The 15,264-nt window shown below is 52.6% G+C and overlaps 2 protein-coding genes across 2 annotated transcripts; both read left to right on the top strand.

Annotated features, from left to right (window-relative positions):
- Positions 1–1,400: 1,400 nt before the first annotated feature.
- Positions 1,401–8,773, top strand: TGME49_294330 (EGF family domain-containing protein). The gene is made up of 6 exons (XM_018782222.1): positions 1,401–2,084; positions 2,418–3,302; positions 3,839–5,836; positions 6,184–6,280; positions 6,706–6,839; positions 7,568–8,773. Exons 1-6 carry the CDS (start codon positions 1,781–1,783, stop codon positions 7,594–7,596), a joined length of 3,447 nt encoding a protein of 1,148 aa, XP_018638594.1. The 5' UTR covers positions 1,401–1,780; the 3' UTR covers positions 7,597–8,773.
- Positions 8,774–9,472: 699 nt separating this feature from the next.
- Positions 9,473–15,017, top strand: TGME49_294340 (hypothetical protein). Its single transcript, XM_018782223.1, has 7 exons — positions 9,473–10,971; positions 11,410–11,488; positions 11,698–11,727; positions 12,028–12,246; positions 12,772–13,162; positions 13,508–13,552; positions 14,119–15,017. Exons 1-7 carry the CDS (start codon positions 10,862–10,864, stop codon positions 14,280–14,282), a joined length of 1,038 nt encoding a protein of 345 aa, XP_018638593.1. The 5' UTR covers positions 9,473–10,861; the 3' UTR covers positions 14,283–15,017.
- The last annotated feature ends 247 nt before the right edge of the window (positions 15,018–15,264 follow it).

The following is a 15,264-nucleotide window of genomic DNA, read 5'->3' on the forward strand; positions in this document are numbered from 1 at the left end:
CTCGGCTGAGCGTCCGTAACCACTCTCAACACCAAGAAATAACCTCCAGCCACGCGGCAGTGTTACCTGCGATTCTGCTGAAAAGTCATAAGCACTTCCACATAGAGTTATTATCATTCCGGGCCTCGACGAACCACTAGGCGGCGCTGCAGGACACTGGTTTCAACTATGGCATTGGCTCTAGCTTCATTTTCCGACCACCTCCCGCTTCACATCCCCTGCCATAGAGAGCTGGCTCGATCTTTCAACAGATTCTTTCTTGGACTACAAGATGACTGATCTCAGAGATTTTTCGTCCTGCAGCCACCGATGTACACACCAAGATACCTATGTTACACCACAAGCGTGTCGCTTGTGCTGGGCGGATCCGTATGTGGTGAGCAGGTAATCGTATTTAACCTATCTTTGCCCATCAGGCAGCCTACGGATGCACGCATTCCCTCCCCACAAATCTTAACGCTGCTTTTGACAACTGAACTGCATTCCTACTTTCACTGGCGGACAGGTGTAGTCTTGGCGCTACGAACGTTATTTTCTAGAATTAGCTAAGCATCTGCGTGTCAAGTCCTGAGCACCTCGAACACGGGGGCCATAAAGGTCACAAAACATACATGCGACAACCGCAAGAAATCGTGTTCCTCCGCGTTTTTATCGTCGATTCGGATGGGCAAATGATTCACAAGTAGACATATACATCCAAGCTGTAATGCGTTGTCCCCAATAAACAGGTTCCTCTTTCCATCAAACGCCTGGCACCGAGGCGTCCGCTCGACCTGGGGCCCCCAGTCGACACCTAGTATTTGCATCCGTCATTGAATGGCGGTGGCAGGCTATCTATTACACGAGGCGTCCAAGTGAAGTCTATTCTCCGTCCTACAGAATAAAATTCATTTCTTCCCCACACATGTGCCTTAATCCTTCTGATGCCTCTCTATATGCCTGGCGACGGTGCTATCTGGCTAGCCAGCAGTGCCAGGCACAAGCGCATTGTCCCTCTGTAGGTAGGTGGCGGCATGGCATTTCGTGTGTTGTTGGACTGTGTAGGCTCTTCCTCAATGTTGACATCTGAGGAAAAAAGTGTTTGCATTCCCGCAGTCACCGAAGTTTTCGATTTCCACGCGTAGCAGCACTTCCCACTTAGTTCTGCGGCACAGCATATGAGCGAGCCACTCTGGGGGACCCGCAGCCGGGTAGAGATCCCATCAAAGCGATAGGCACACTTTCCCTTTTAGCTCGACGGTGGGGTGCGCGGGAATCTCGCAACAAGTCGGGGGAGTGGCGAGCGCCTTGTGCGGGCCAACAACGGCTGGACTATAAAGGTCCGAAGCTCCTCCTCGGTGCCGTCATGCACACCGGTTGTCCAATCGATTCTTGCGTGCCTCTGGCATGGCAACTCCGTAACTCTGTTATCGCAGGGGTCAACTTTGGGCGGTCACTTGTCGCGATTATCCCTTTTCATTTGCTTTCTCTTCCACACGCTTCTTCCTTCTTCGAGAGTCCACGGCACTGTACCTTGTAGCTGTGATGCACTGTATTCCCTCTATTCCTGCCGCTGCTCTTCAGGTGTTTCTTACGCTGCAATCGCTTGCTCGCTCTCTTCGGCTGGGCCCCGCGGCATCGGTCAAACTGCGCCGCGACATGTGTGTACATGAGGCTGTCGGGCCCCGTAGGAGCTGAACTTGAGTCGCTGGCCCGGCTATTTTGACAGGATTTTGGAGCGGTGTAACTAAACATCCTGTACCCTTGTTTTCCAACGTCGTATGCCTCTCAGCCGTCCAAAATGACGGTCAGGAAAATCCTACAAGCCGTCTCGGCGGCTAGTGGAAGCCGTCGAGGCAGAGGCATCTCAAAAAACGCATTAATGGTCATCTCCTTCCTAGTCGCCACTCCTGCTCTTGCTCTTCTTTTTCTTATTTCCGGCCAAGGTCTTTTCGTAGATGCAACCCAAGCTTCGTCAACGTCAACTTCCAGAGCTACCTACATGGACCGCTTCAACATCCCCAAGAACCACGTCGACCTCATTTGGGACAAGGATGGAACAAAATCCCACACACGTGGCAATACCACATACAGATGGACGGAGCGTAAGTGTTTGGCACGAGCAGATCGTCTCACCCAAAATGTTTCATAGTCCACACACAGCAACTGTCTGTTGCTGTAGTCCGACTATGCTTTATGCACGTGGCTGTTGGGAGCACACAACATTCGCAGGGGCAAGCACACGGGCCCAGAGTTGACTGTCCTAAGTGGGCTCGGAGAAGGGGAACCTTTGCCGTTAAAGAGTAAACAACAGGCTGTCTCGAACGATTTGCATTTCTGCGCGCTGCGAAAGCAGGCACCGTTCTTTTACCCACCGTCTGGCATCAGTCGAGACAATTTGCTTCTACCTGTCGGATTCGTGTACTGTTGAAACGCAGGCAAGTCCAACGTGGGAGTGTACGTGGGCTACTCCGAGATGTACGATTCGTCTGCGCAAGCTTATTGCCAGAGTTCGAGTGCAAAGATTGACACGAAGACAACCGTGGGGGCGCCGTATATGGCAGCGGGTGCCTGCCCGAACTACGGCAAGGTCATCGCGTTCACGAAGCGAGATGGAAGCAGGTCCGACATGACGAGATGGAAAAACGAGATCCACGCGAACGTGATGCCGCATAGCACCACGTCCTGTGCGTCGAGGGCGGATCCAGGTGCTGCTGAAGTCGCCAAGTCCATTGAAGGCTTCGCGATGTACGCCGGCTATCTGACCCACTGCCCCTACAACGTGAATGTCTATCGGCAAGATATGGTGACCGACAAGGAGTTCGACAGCACCGTGTGCAACTTCGTAACGGAGTCCAACCCGCTACGATTCCTCGACACCACGCAGAGACAGTCCACACAGCCGTACACTGAATACGCCTTCCACGGCAAGGGAGGCCACAAGGGCTACGACTACAAAGGACAAACTAGCCACGTGGGCTGCCCACCCTATAATCCTCCGCATGTGACAAAGGGGATGAAGGACTCGAGCTGGATCACCGGCCCGTTTGAATGCAGCATTCTCAGCCGCTGCACGACTCACTGCTGGCCATACAAAAGTGGCGGTAACTGCTTCCGAAGTTTGCCAGCAATGTTCGACATGAGCACGGGTGAATGCCGGTTGCTTGGCTACCACACCCAGGATTTCCGGAGCAGCACTTGCGCGGAGTTGACGACGGACGATACCAATGCTTTCTACTGCGTCCGCCCCATGAAGACTGCCGCATCTTCTAACATGGTTTATGTCACCTCCCACACGCGACCTGATCACGAAACCAAATGCCGTAAGGACGAGTCTTTGAGTTACATTGTGTCTTGCCTTCACTGGCTTATTAATTCAAACTTTAGCTCAGAAGGTAGTGCCTTAAGCTGGAAGGTGGGACCCACCAGCATACTGGCTTCTCGAGGAAGACTGGTCTGCTCTGCGGGACCCAGGTGCCACCAACAGGGAGCCAAATGATGCCGCTGTTTTTGGTGACAGGAGAAGCTGGGAATCATGTTGCATTCGACAGTGCCGGTGTCGCCTGTGACCGAAGCATTAGCAGGAAGAGTTACCCAGTTGCAGCACGGTTCTTTGGCCGCAAGATTCTGTAGAAAAAGAGTGCGAAAGCGGACTTTTAGGACAGGATGCGAGTTCCTCTGGGAGCACCGTCGGTTAGAGGGGTGATTCGCCTCCACAGCCGCATTGTTGTGTGTGGTATTTCCGCGGGACTCCCCCGGTGCAACTAGTTTCTCCCGTCGCTTCGCTGAAAGGCACTTTCTGTGTGGACTTAAATGGATGCGTGAGGCATTGCTTTCTCTTTTCTGTGTGTGTGTGCAGCCCCGAGAGAGCCCCTGAAGAATGTCCGATGGGGAGTTGTGTCTAAGGGCAAGTACTGCAAGCCAATGAATGCACGCGCGAGTTTAAGCAACGCCACAGCGGAGCAATGTGGACAGAGATTGTTCATGTTGAGCAGCGCGGACGGTTCCAGTCTGTCTTCGCAAGTTCGCGGCTACCACTGGGCGACTTTCGTTGCAACCGACTGCAACATGGGCGAGAGTTGCGCGGCAACCGCTCGCGGCAAGTGCTTCTTTTACAGCACAGTTCCCGAGTGCCTCATCCATTCCCCGACCACCATGGCCTTCACTTCCCTGAGCGCAGTCGACCCGAGTATCGCCATCGACCCCGACTCCATCGCGGTGCTGCCCGAAGACAAGTGCGTGAGCGTCGACTGCGGCGCCCACGGCACCTGCGATGTCGCCACGGGGAAGTGCGTCTGCGAGCCTGGCTTCACGGGCGAGCGGTGCGACAAGGATGACCTCTGCTACCAAAAAACGTGCTCTGGACACGGACAGTGCAAGGAGTCGGACGGCTCGTGCGAGTGCGAGGGCGGTTACAAGGGCGACAATTGCGAAACCATCGATAAGTGCTACAACCAACAGTGCTCTGGACACGGCACCTGCAACGACGAGACGGGCCACTGCGAGTGCCAGACCTGCTACACAGGCACCGACTGCTCGCAATCCGTCCAGAACTGCTGCACAACCGACAGCGACTGCACGGGCAATAAGACATGCAGCACGAGCACGAATGAGTGCGTCTGCCAGGCCGGCTGGGTGGGTGCGGACTGCACTGAGCAGGACCGGTGCTACAACGTGGAATGCGGCGAAGGCAAGGTGTGCGACGCCGAGACTGGAGCGTGCGTCTGTGAGGAAAAGTGCAAGACAGGGCCGAACTGTGACCAGCATAAACCGGAGTGCTGTGGGTCGAACGACGACTGCCATCAGCCTCAGGGGTACTGCAAGATGGACATGTCCACATGCATCTGCCGTCCAGGCTTCACGGGCGAGAACTGCGGAACACGGGAAGATCTGTGCGCAGGTGTGACGTGCAAGAACGGCGGGACATGCGACTCCGTCACTGGCCTGTGCCAGTGCGATGCCTGCCACGGCGGGAAGACCTGCGAGATTACGAAGGAACACTGCTGCATCAATGACAGTGACTGCAACGGCCACGGCACCTGCAACACGAGCAACAATACCTGCAACTGCGAGGCAGGCTTCGCTGGCACCAACTGCTCGAGCAGCGAAGGCAAGTGCAGCGGCAAGACCTGCTTGAGTGGACACTGCAATCCGGCGACTGGCGCATGCGTCTGCGACCCGTGCCACACCGGCGAGAGATGCGAAACGCTCGTCAAGGACTGCTGTGTTGTGAACGACACGTGCAAGTTCCCCAACGGCGTCTGCACTGACAGCAACAGGTGTGAGTGCCAGAGCGGCTGGGGCCAGGGCGACTGCAGCAAACCAGTCGACAAGTGCGAAGACGTCAGTTGCAACAACGGTTCATCATGCGACGCGGACTCCGGCACATGCATTTGCCCCCCAGGCTTTGGAGACGAATTCTGCGAAACCTGCTCCAGTAAAGGGTGTCTGAACGGCGGGGTGTGCCAACCAAACGGCACCTGCACTTGTCCAGAGGGTTTCGAGGGCCCCCTGTGTGACCAGAGCGGCTCGTGCCCTGGCGCCGGCGGACAGTGTCAAAACGGCGGTGCGTGCGACCCCGAGAAGGGCCAATGCATCTGCTCGGAAGGCTTCACAGGCGCAAGATGCGAAGAGGCGGGCGCCCCGTACACTTGCTCCGACTGGTGCAAAGCCCCAAATCTCCTGGACGAAACCTTGTGTGACCCCGACAAGGACTGCTACCAGGTTTGCTGCGAAGTCATGAAGGCATGCGCAAAGATCCATCGACATAGCGATTCCGATGACAAATGGAGCCAATGCTACAAAGACGGCATGGATGAGCGCCAGGCATCGTGCTGCTATGCTCGGCAAGAAGCATGTAAGCAGGCATAGGCACCAGCGTTGCTCACGTGTGGGGTCGTGGGGGGTTTGGGGGGGGGACACGGATGTTACAGTGCGAACAGGGGCAATTGAGTCATGGAGAACCACACGAGGGGAGCCGGGCTAGTTGTGGCCGGTCCTGGATCTCGTAGAAAGGGCCAGCGTTGGAGGGAATCGCAGTTTTTCTCTTTAGACAGCAAACGGGGATGGACACCACAGAAGTGATTGCAGAGCGTGGCAAGGCCTCTCGTGAAGGCATCAATGCCACGATTCACAGTTCGGCGCACGGGCAGCGCTCCTTTGATTTGTCGATGCTCGGAACCTGGTTTGCGGGTGCATTTGCAGCGGATTACATGGCAATCTACTTGGCCGCTGGAGGCGTTCTGCTGCTTCTGTTGGCTGCTGGTATGGCGTACGGCTTGCGAAAGAGAAGCACCGCCGCGTAAGTTCTTGGACTCAACGGAGAAGAGGGGGCATCAGGAATCAGTCGGCCTCAGGTCGCGAGTGGCGTACTCTGAGGCACGAATGGGCGTAGTTGCAGGCGAGGAAGGTGCAGCGCAGGAGATCCTATAGGAGTTGCTTTTGTGTCAGCCAGCCTGCGACTTTCAGGGAAAACCGAAGTAGTTGGACGATGTCGCTCAGCCAAATTGAGAGTTCTCCAATTGTTCAGACACTGCGACTAGAACAGAACCTAGCCAGTACATAATTCAAGATAGCGGCTATTACCATTCTCCTCCGTTGGCTGTCAAAGGTCATGGAGATTGGTGGAGAGGGGATGCAGTTGCAAACATTCACATATCATGCTCATGTGTACTCCATCGCAGGGTTTTGACCTGGATGCATTGTTGTCAACCCTCTTGTTTGCAGCGGCGGTGGAGGCGCTATGGACTTTGGCGTCGGCGAGGATGGCAAGCCCGCTACCGCAGCAGAAGAGGAAGCCATTGAGGTCAACCTCGACGACTTCAAGTCTCATCCAGATGATGAAGTCGACATTGGCAACCGTGAGTTGATGAACTTGAAAGAGTTTAGGCTCAAGGGTTAAGCGCATAACAGAGGGCTCTTGTCTTTTCTCCGAAAAAGACGATCGAGACTTTTTCCAGCATGAGCATTTAACGAAAGCCACTAGCCGAACCCGTTCTCAAATCGACAGGCGTATTGCGTCTACTACACTTTGATACTAAACTGGTTTTTGACACTGAATCCAGAACCTGTGGATCAAAAGTGATACCCTCGGTGATATCGTTAGTCTACCTTCCTACTGGATCTGCGACAAGTAAGAGAAAAAATGTTTTCTGTGTGGGAATGCCACAGACACAGTCCGCGTGTGCTGACGGGGAGACAAGTGTCCCTACTTGAGTAGAATCAGTGCGTATTTTGAAGCACCTCCAATAACTGCCACTATCCATTTACATTGGGGAAGAGACGAGTGAAAGATCCACTAGACGGGAGTGGGTCCCCGGTTGGTGCGCTGCCCCGTGGAGTGACAAGCCGGTGTAGCAGCCAGAGGAAGCTGGTGAAGTGTCTTGTTGCTTCCGTATTTGCGGGGGATGCGGCAATACTGCTCAAGATGAAACTGGAATTTGGGGAGAGGGCAGAGTACCTTATCAGGGGTTATCGGAATGGACATAAGCACACACTCGACGAAAGCTCCATACGTCAACGGCGCTCACGTTTGCTGTTGTCAGCGTCCACACAATACGTTGCTGTTGCTTTGCCATTATTTGCACAGGGCTGGGCTCCACGAACTGGGACGCCTAACTGAATGCCAGCCTTCGCAAGACTAAGCAGACACATTTTTCGTTTCAGCGAGGGGAAGGCTGACAAGACAGGGACCCGCGGTAACGCCTTCGCTTCTCAGCGGCTGCGATTTGGAGGAACCGTGCCCCGTCAACGACAATCTCAGCTGGTTCTCGTAATTGACTTCCTGCCTCCAGAAAAGTGAAATTCCACTCTAGCTTCCGTGTGACCATCGCGAAGAGGCGGCGTTCGTCAGTCTCCTAACGGCTGGTAATGAACATCTTCGGAGGCAAGTGTAACCGGCAGTGCGCTGGCTAACACGGCCGCGGTTCTGCTGACGAAGATACAGACGAAAGGAAGACTGTTCACTTAATTTTCCGGGAGAGGGGAAGCCATATCCTCTCAACAGGATGCAGGGAATGATGCCTAGCCGTAATTCACGCATAGAAGGCGAGTTGAGGCGCGTTCGAACTGAAAAGGATATCGGGCAAAACTTCTGGATTAAAGAACGGCGGCAAAGACGTCGTCCGGAAGAAGTCTGTAGCTAGTTCCTTGCTGAGGATTTGTTGGCGTGCGTTTGCTGTCTTCTGAAAATGTCTGACTACTCCTTCCGCCGCAAGTTCTCATTCGGATCAGGCATGCCACGGCCGCCACTTGCTTGGTCAGGGGACAAAAATTGGGAACCTACGTGAAATTGCGATAGTGCGAGGCGACTCAGTTGCTTCGCATGTGAGAGGATACTCAGCAATATTGCAAGGACTGGTTTTTTTTCACGGCGCGTTTTCACTGTGCAAAAAACGGACCCGTTTCTTGAGCGGGAGGAGAGGGCGTGAGTGTGTATCGACGTGAATGTTTTCCTCCAGACTCTACACTTGACGGCACTGCTTCAGAAGGTTCCTCATGACATGGTAGAAAACAAACGGGGAAGCATTCATAAATTCGGTTTCACAGGTCGCGCGAGCCTCGGACTAACCGGGACTCGGGCACCCGATGGTAACTTTTGTTGCAAGGTGTTTTTTAAGTTCCCATCCGCGTTCCAGGTTAAGGCACCACAAAAAAGGGTAAGGTGCGTCGATCCAGCACGTGACGGTTTATTCTTTTTTGTCCCACTCTGACTTCATTTCACCTTTCGGAGTCATGTGTCGCCGTCTCATTTTCCAGAAAACTAGGGCAGCGTCTTCGAGTTTCAAGTACGTGCTTCGCAATACCTATCACTGTTGCTGTTTGGGGCAACGGTGTTACGCATCTCAGAGAGTGACGCCGCTACAGTTTTGCCCAGCTGGGGCTGAAGATACGGGCGCAGGTTGATCCTTTCTGGGAAGCATGGAATCTTTGTCAATTTCAATTGCCGTCATCACTAGCACGACACACGTATTGAAAACAGCGTTGAATTCCACACCTCAGAGTGAAGAGAGAGGCGCACTATGCTGAGCTTCGTTTTAGAGGGGCGGAGTACGGCTTTGGGTCTATCGAAACTATCAAACCTAGGAAACACTATGCCGCTCATCCAGTTTGTGGAATCACATATTTGTCACACTTTATAACCAGGAAGACCTAGAGCAAAGGAGCAGAATAACCCCCAGTGCTGAAGTGTTGCGCACCTAAGATGGAGTCGCAGTTATTGGCGCAGTGAGAAACATTGCTTATTGCGGTTGGAAAAGCTGGCTTTTTAGCATCAGCCACTCCACCGTACAAGCATGTGTGTGTCCAGTCGGTTTGAAGAACTCCTATGCTGCGCAACAATCATCGGGATGAATTGTGGGTTCCCCCTCCAAGCATTGGCGTTACGGAAAATGGAAGGCCAAAGAGACGCACATGTGCTCGAGCATGACATGAGCGGTGTCATAACTGCTAAGATTGTGCCAACCACGACCGATTGCCTAGTAATCAGTGCCACATTCAGACGGTCTTTCCCGACTGTGAGCTATTCTCAAGATCCGCAGCAACATGTGAGACAAAGAGGTGCTGTGTGCAGTTTACACTGAGGTGGCGATAAGCGAGCTACGCATCGAACGACCTTGTTGAGTTGATGCGATTTCATCTCCCGAAGGTTGAAGGATGACACTTCGTTGAATGCAAAGTGGCCTACGGAATAATTCATGTAAACTGCAATCGCCGCCGCGGCTTCAACACGCGGAAGAGGGAGCGGCGCCGCGACACATCACGGAAATTTGCCCGACAAGAAATGTGAGGAGCTCTCTACAAAGCCTTCCTCAAACACCACATGCTCTGAATGACACTTGTATCATGTGCCAAGTCGTGCTTAGAAACCCCCGCGCTCGCAGCATTCCAGTTGAGTATCTCAACAGCACGAAACGTAACGCACCGCCAACCGTGTTTGCAGCGGCAAGGACAGTCCTGTTCTATGCACAACTGCGAGTCATGAGTAATTGATTCTCCGCATCGTTTTTACATATTTTCCCCTCACGTTACTTCTGTATCTCGAAACAAGCTTATCAGCTATGAATATGAGGTAATAACTGTATCTGCCTTCCACTTTTCCCCCGTTTGCGAACACGAGCTGGACGAACCTTGAGTCGCGCTGGTGCGCCAGTGACTCATCGAACGTGTGGCGCTCAGAGTCGTCGCCTCTACCGCCAAATAGAAATCTTTTCCATGGAATCGACCGTTTTACCCCTTTACAGTCTCTCTACCTTCTTTAAATCCCTCACCAGAGGTTGTTCTCCTTGCGTTGAAACTCACCGTCGCTGGGTTGGCAGAGTTTTGAGCGTTCAGCGGTGGTTCGCGGTGAGTGCTACACTCGCGTCGATTGCCACTCCTCGAATTTCTTTTGAGGACTAACTGAGGCGCTTACTTCTGCAAAGACTCCCTCATTCATAATTTCCTCCTTCTTCCATCCAACCGGGTCTTTTTTGCTGTTCCTGTGTAATTTCTGACTGACACAGTATCCACTGTTGTAGCGACTCAGTTTTCTAACCAAGCGGATCCGCGCCAAGCAAGAATTGTCTCGATGCCTTCAACATTCAAGTGAATTTGAGGAGCCCCCCTTGAACTAGGGCTTTGCAACAATCTTCTTCCGGGGCGTGTGGTAAATCCCAGGAATAGCGAGGGTTTCCTGCCATCACACTCCTCACTGGCTGCGAAATCGTCGTACTGGCTCTGCTTTTTGAGAATCGCGGCACGGTGATCGACGAGAGCAAAACTTGACCCATTGGCATTTCCACTATTCAACCAAGGCAGGTTTTTGCAGAGGTGTCCTTCAGTGTCAAACGTAATAAATCCCTCCTTAAGTCCTTCCCGTCTTCCTTTCTTTCGTCTGAGCAACATGAAAGAAGGCTCCTTCATGATCGCCGGCAGCCCCAGCCATCCAGAGCGCCTGGTTCAACTCAATCCTCACGGCCACTGGCGGCGAATTCCAGAGCACGAGGAGTGCGGGTATGCCAGTCCATTTGGTCTCGAAATCTTTACACAGCCGTTTTACATGGATTTTACCGTTTGATGATGCTTTTCCGGAGAATCTTTTGTAACGTTGGGTAACAGAGGGCGGGTGTACTTGAGCAGCGAGCCACAAATCGGGTACGCCCCGCGTCACTGGAATCATGGAGTGACGTAAAGGTCAAGAAAGGCGTCCCACCAGAGTTGATGTCGGAGGAATGAATTAGGGTTGAAACAGTAAGGTTTGGCGAAAGTCGATTATTGAGCGTGTCGGGTTTACGAGTGACAAGGAGTTCAAACATTTGGGTACTATTCTGGGTTTTAGCAAAAGTGCTTGACTATTTCCACATGCGCGATTGTTGGAACTATGGGATGGCACGCTTTGTGAATCCCAACTTGTCTGTTGTCTCCCATATGTCATTTTGGCCTGCCTTGCAGCTACACCCAGATTATGAGTTGCTCGTGCTGCTCGCTGACCAAAGACTCACCGGAAAAAATACGCAGTGACGAATCCACTGTAAGAGGCGCCTAACGATGGGATTATGGCTACGCATCTTTCAGCGGGGAAGAGGCTGAACATGGAAAATCTGTTACTAACGACGAAAGCCACGGCTGTCCTCCTAACCACGAACGTGACCGAAGTCCCACGAACCTAAAGGCAGTGCAGGTGACACACCTTGTTACTCAGGGTACACGTTGTACTTTCTGTTTATGTTGTGTCTGCAGGAGCCAGAGGAGGCCTCCACTGAATCCAAGGTAAGAAGTGGATGGTTGCCTCAGCACTGGTTTCAAAATAAGCCATAGCCCCCATGTTGTGACCGTTGGACACGAGTCTTGCGAAGTGTCACTTTCAGTTTGTTGCGCACGAGTTGGCGCACACGGGGTATTCTACACCTGAGTCTGTGTAGCCGCGTTTAGACGGAAAAACTGGGGGAAAACCCCGCCATGGTGGTACCATCTGGAGTTAGAGTTCCTGTTTTGGAGTTGAAGGTGCTGCTGACAAATGAACTCTGTCCTGTGTTGGTTGCCTCTATATTGACGGTGTCACCTTCATAGGCTCAAGAGCCTCGAAGCAGTGCACCTGCATCACCGCGGCTGGCTGCTCCGAGGTGCCAGGAATCCCACGCATTTCCAACAAAGGCAGAGAAACCAGCGACCACCAGCAGCAACATCCCGGACGATGGGGACGTCGACGGACAAGAAGAAATGGACTGGGCATTGGACGTACCAGATGAGGGGCAAGAAACAAGCTGCGCGTGGCTCTCATGTGCTTGGGTGAGTATACATTATAAACACTAGCCGTTAGAATCCTCTCCGTTTATGGTGTCCTGGCGCCGTTGGAAGGCTTTAAAGCAATGGTAATTCCGTCGACATCACGAAAGGAGTTTTGCAGAGTTAGGTGAATGCCACGGCACTGGGCTGTGAAGGGCATGATTGTTCTGTTTGTTTTTTGTCTGGAAAACGCGCCCCAGCCAGTCTTGGCGACAGTCGCGTGCGCCACCGACACACGGATAGAAGCAAATGAATTTTTAACATCCGTTTTTTGGATGCCAGCATTCCGCGGGTATCAGGGAAATGTGGCTGCAAGCAACTTTGAGATCCATTACTCTTCCTCAGTCGGCAAGGGGCATGAGTGCGAGTGGGACCTACTCAGCACCTTTCACATATTCACATAGGCAGGCTTCGGTGGAGAGCTGTACGTCCGTGAGGAAGCGTAGTTTGCCGTAGGTCTGGAAGACAACAATGTGCTTGTCGCCTATGAACTGCTGTCCGCTTGGTCATGCCGAACGTTATGCGTAGACTGCCTCGGGAAAACAAGAAGGAGTTGACGGAATGGCCGGCCCTCCCGCTGCGATGACGCTGCAAGCTGCACCACCGGCACCGGCACCGACACCAGTTGCTTGTCAACAACGCGCTCAGCAGGATATTGCGAGCGGGCAGGAACCGAAGGAGCCGGCTCCTCAGAACCCAAGAGAGGCCGAACAACCTCAGGAAGTGCGAGTTACGAAAATCAAAAGGCCGCATCCTACGACTGTCACGTATCAGTATCGGCCTTACGTGACTCGACAGAAGGCGGAAGCAAAAGGATTTAAGATCGTCTGGTATGATCCTGAAAACACCTATAACCCCCTGTATTTCGGCGTGTCGCCTGAAGACATCGAGGAGCAAAACGCGCTGGATGAGCGAAGAGGTAAGACAGCGCCAATTATGCAGTGAAATGGGGGCAGCGCATGGATGGTTTTGAACGCCGCGTTGCAATTGTCGATGTGTTCCATCAGCTATTGCTCTTCATTTACGTGCCTAGTGCACCGCTGAGCGCACGTGTCGTGCGGGATCGTTCCAAGCACACTCTCTGTGCATCCTTGCCCTTAGGTCGCCTCGTTCCTCGTGAGATGTGGCGTCGATTATGCCTAGTTCGGCCCGCCCTGGGTGCGGTGTGTGTGCGTATTCTAAGTGATTTTGCATGCTACGACTTGCAGGCTTGCAGGCAATGCCTTCGCTTTATATTGTGTGCGTACCGCTCTCATGTCTTCAGACTGTCAAAAGTATCTCGACCCTGCTTTGGCCCTCCAATACGCAGGTAGGAAAGGTGACAAGGCGGGATGCTTGGGGGGGAATGCGCTTAGTAGCGAAGATTTGCATTGCGGGATTTCACGAAGAAGCATAACAGAAACACCGCTGCTGCGGAGAATACACTCGAAAAGGTGCTTTGGATTTCCGTGAAAGGAGTAATTTAGATGCACAGATGGAGATGATCAATCCCTGTACGGTTTGCACCTACTTGACTCGGAAAAAGCAACCATGTGCTAGGGCTTGTATTGCAACTATCACGTTGTAAGAAGAGATTGTCGCACTCGACTGTTGACATCATATGGCACTCTATTTAAATCTTGCTTGGGCAGAACGACAAGCATGTATCATAGAAAGTGAAGTTCTCAGAGTTTTCAACCGGTGGCATCGACTGTCTCAGAGGGTGACCGGAAGCGGTGACGCTGCCGCATGGACAATGCATATCCAGTATCGTACCTTTCTGCAACTCTAGCACCTTGGTGGCTGTTACCGCTAATCGCTTACTCTTTACAAGGCGCAACAATGTTGGACTTCTACTGTTTCCTGTATCGCTGTGTCTTTTTCGCTTATGCTCAGGAATCGCACTGGGTGCCGTTGTAGGAGCCGGAGTTTTCGGCGTTGGTTTCGTTACTGTTGCTGCTGGAGTGGCAGTGGGCTGTACTGTCAGCGAATTGTCACCGTATTACTCGCGTGTGCAAAACACAATGGAGCGCCTAATCTTTTCCCGCGGGTGGGACTAGCGGTGCTATAAAAACACACCATATAAGTTTTGGGATGGCATTGTGCTGCTACGCCTTCACACTCGCATCGGCGGTCACTTCTGCCGCCGGTGTCCAAACGCCTGGTAACATCAAGCTGACGCAGACATACTGCTTTCCTCAGCGAATCTATAATCCTGTTATCTGACGGTAAGCTCTCTCCTGGACTCAGTATTCCCCCCGTCTCTCCACCCTAAGCCTGCACCAACGGAATGGCGGAAGGAGCTTTCATCTGGTATACAGTTCGTTCTTATTCAGGACTCAAGGCGTGGCAGGGAAAGCGCTTTAGCGGCATTTTGCACAACAAAGCAACGAGTTTTTTCTCCGCAGGACAAATGTCATTCTTGCTAAGAACAGCTCAGGGACCTTGTTCCGTTCTTGTTTTTGATCGGAAAACTTGTTTCGAAGGGAAATATCTTCAAGACCGTTTTCTTCACACTCGTAAGGCCGACATCGGTTATTCGACAGATGGACACACCGCCTCAAACCACCAGATACATTCGATACGGATGCCATCTCCTTGTTTTGGGTTTAAGCGATTGATTACCTAGCTGACAGGCATGTTCGTGTATGTATTTCGAGACCGACAGTCACCATGTGATGTGCCCACGTTAAGAGAACAAAAGAATGAGAGTTCAAACGGCGGCTAAAATCATAGACTGGCAATCAAAGGCCGCTCGGCTCACACTGATCAGCACGTGAAATGCCAAAGTTCACAGCCGGACTCGCGTCCAACTGAGAAGCGTAGCGCCTCTCACATGCGAATCGTTGCCATATCAAAAGTAACTCACTTTCCACCGTCTCTCCCGCTTCAGAAGTAGTCTGTCAGCAGAATAAAGTAAATAGATACCTTATACGAGTGTTGGAAATCGTCTATGCACACACAAACACTGTCATTTGCCTTGCGACGCCTGCGCCCATCCGGAGGACAACCACAAGTTTGCCACCACCTATGAAGCTGTTC

This window comes from Toxoplasma gondii, chromosome Ia, assembly GCF_000006565.2.
Source record: "Toxoplasma gondii ME49 chromosome Ia, whole genome shotgun sequence".
NCBI classification, from domain to species: domain Eukaryota; phylum Apicomplexa; class Conoidasida; order Eucoccidiorida; family Sarcocystidae; genus Toxoplasma; species Toxoplasma gondii.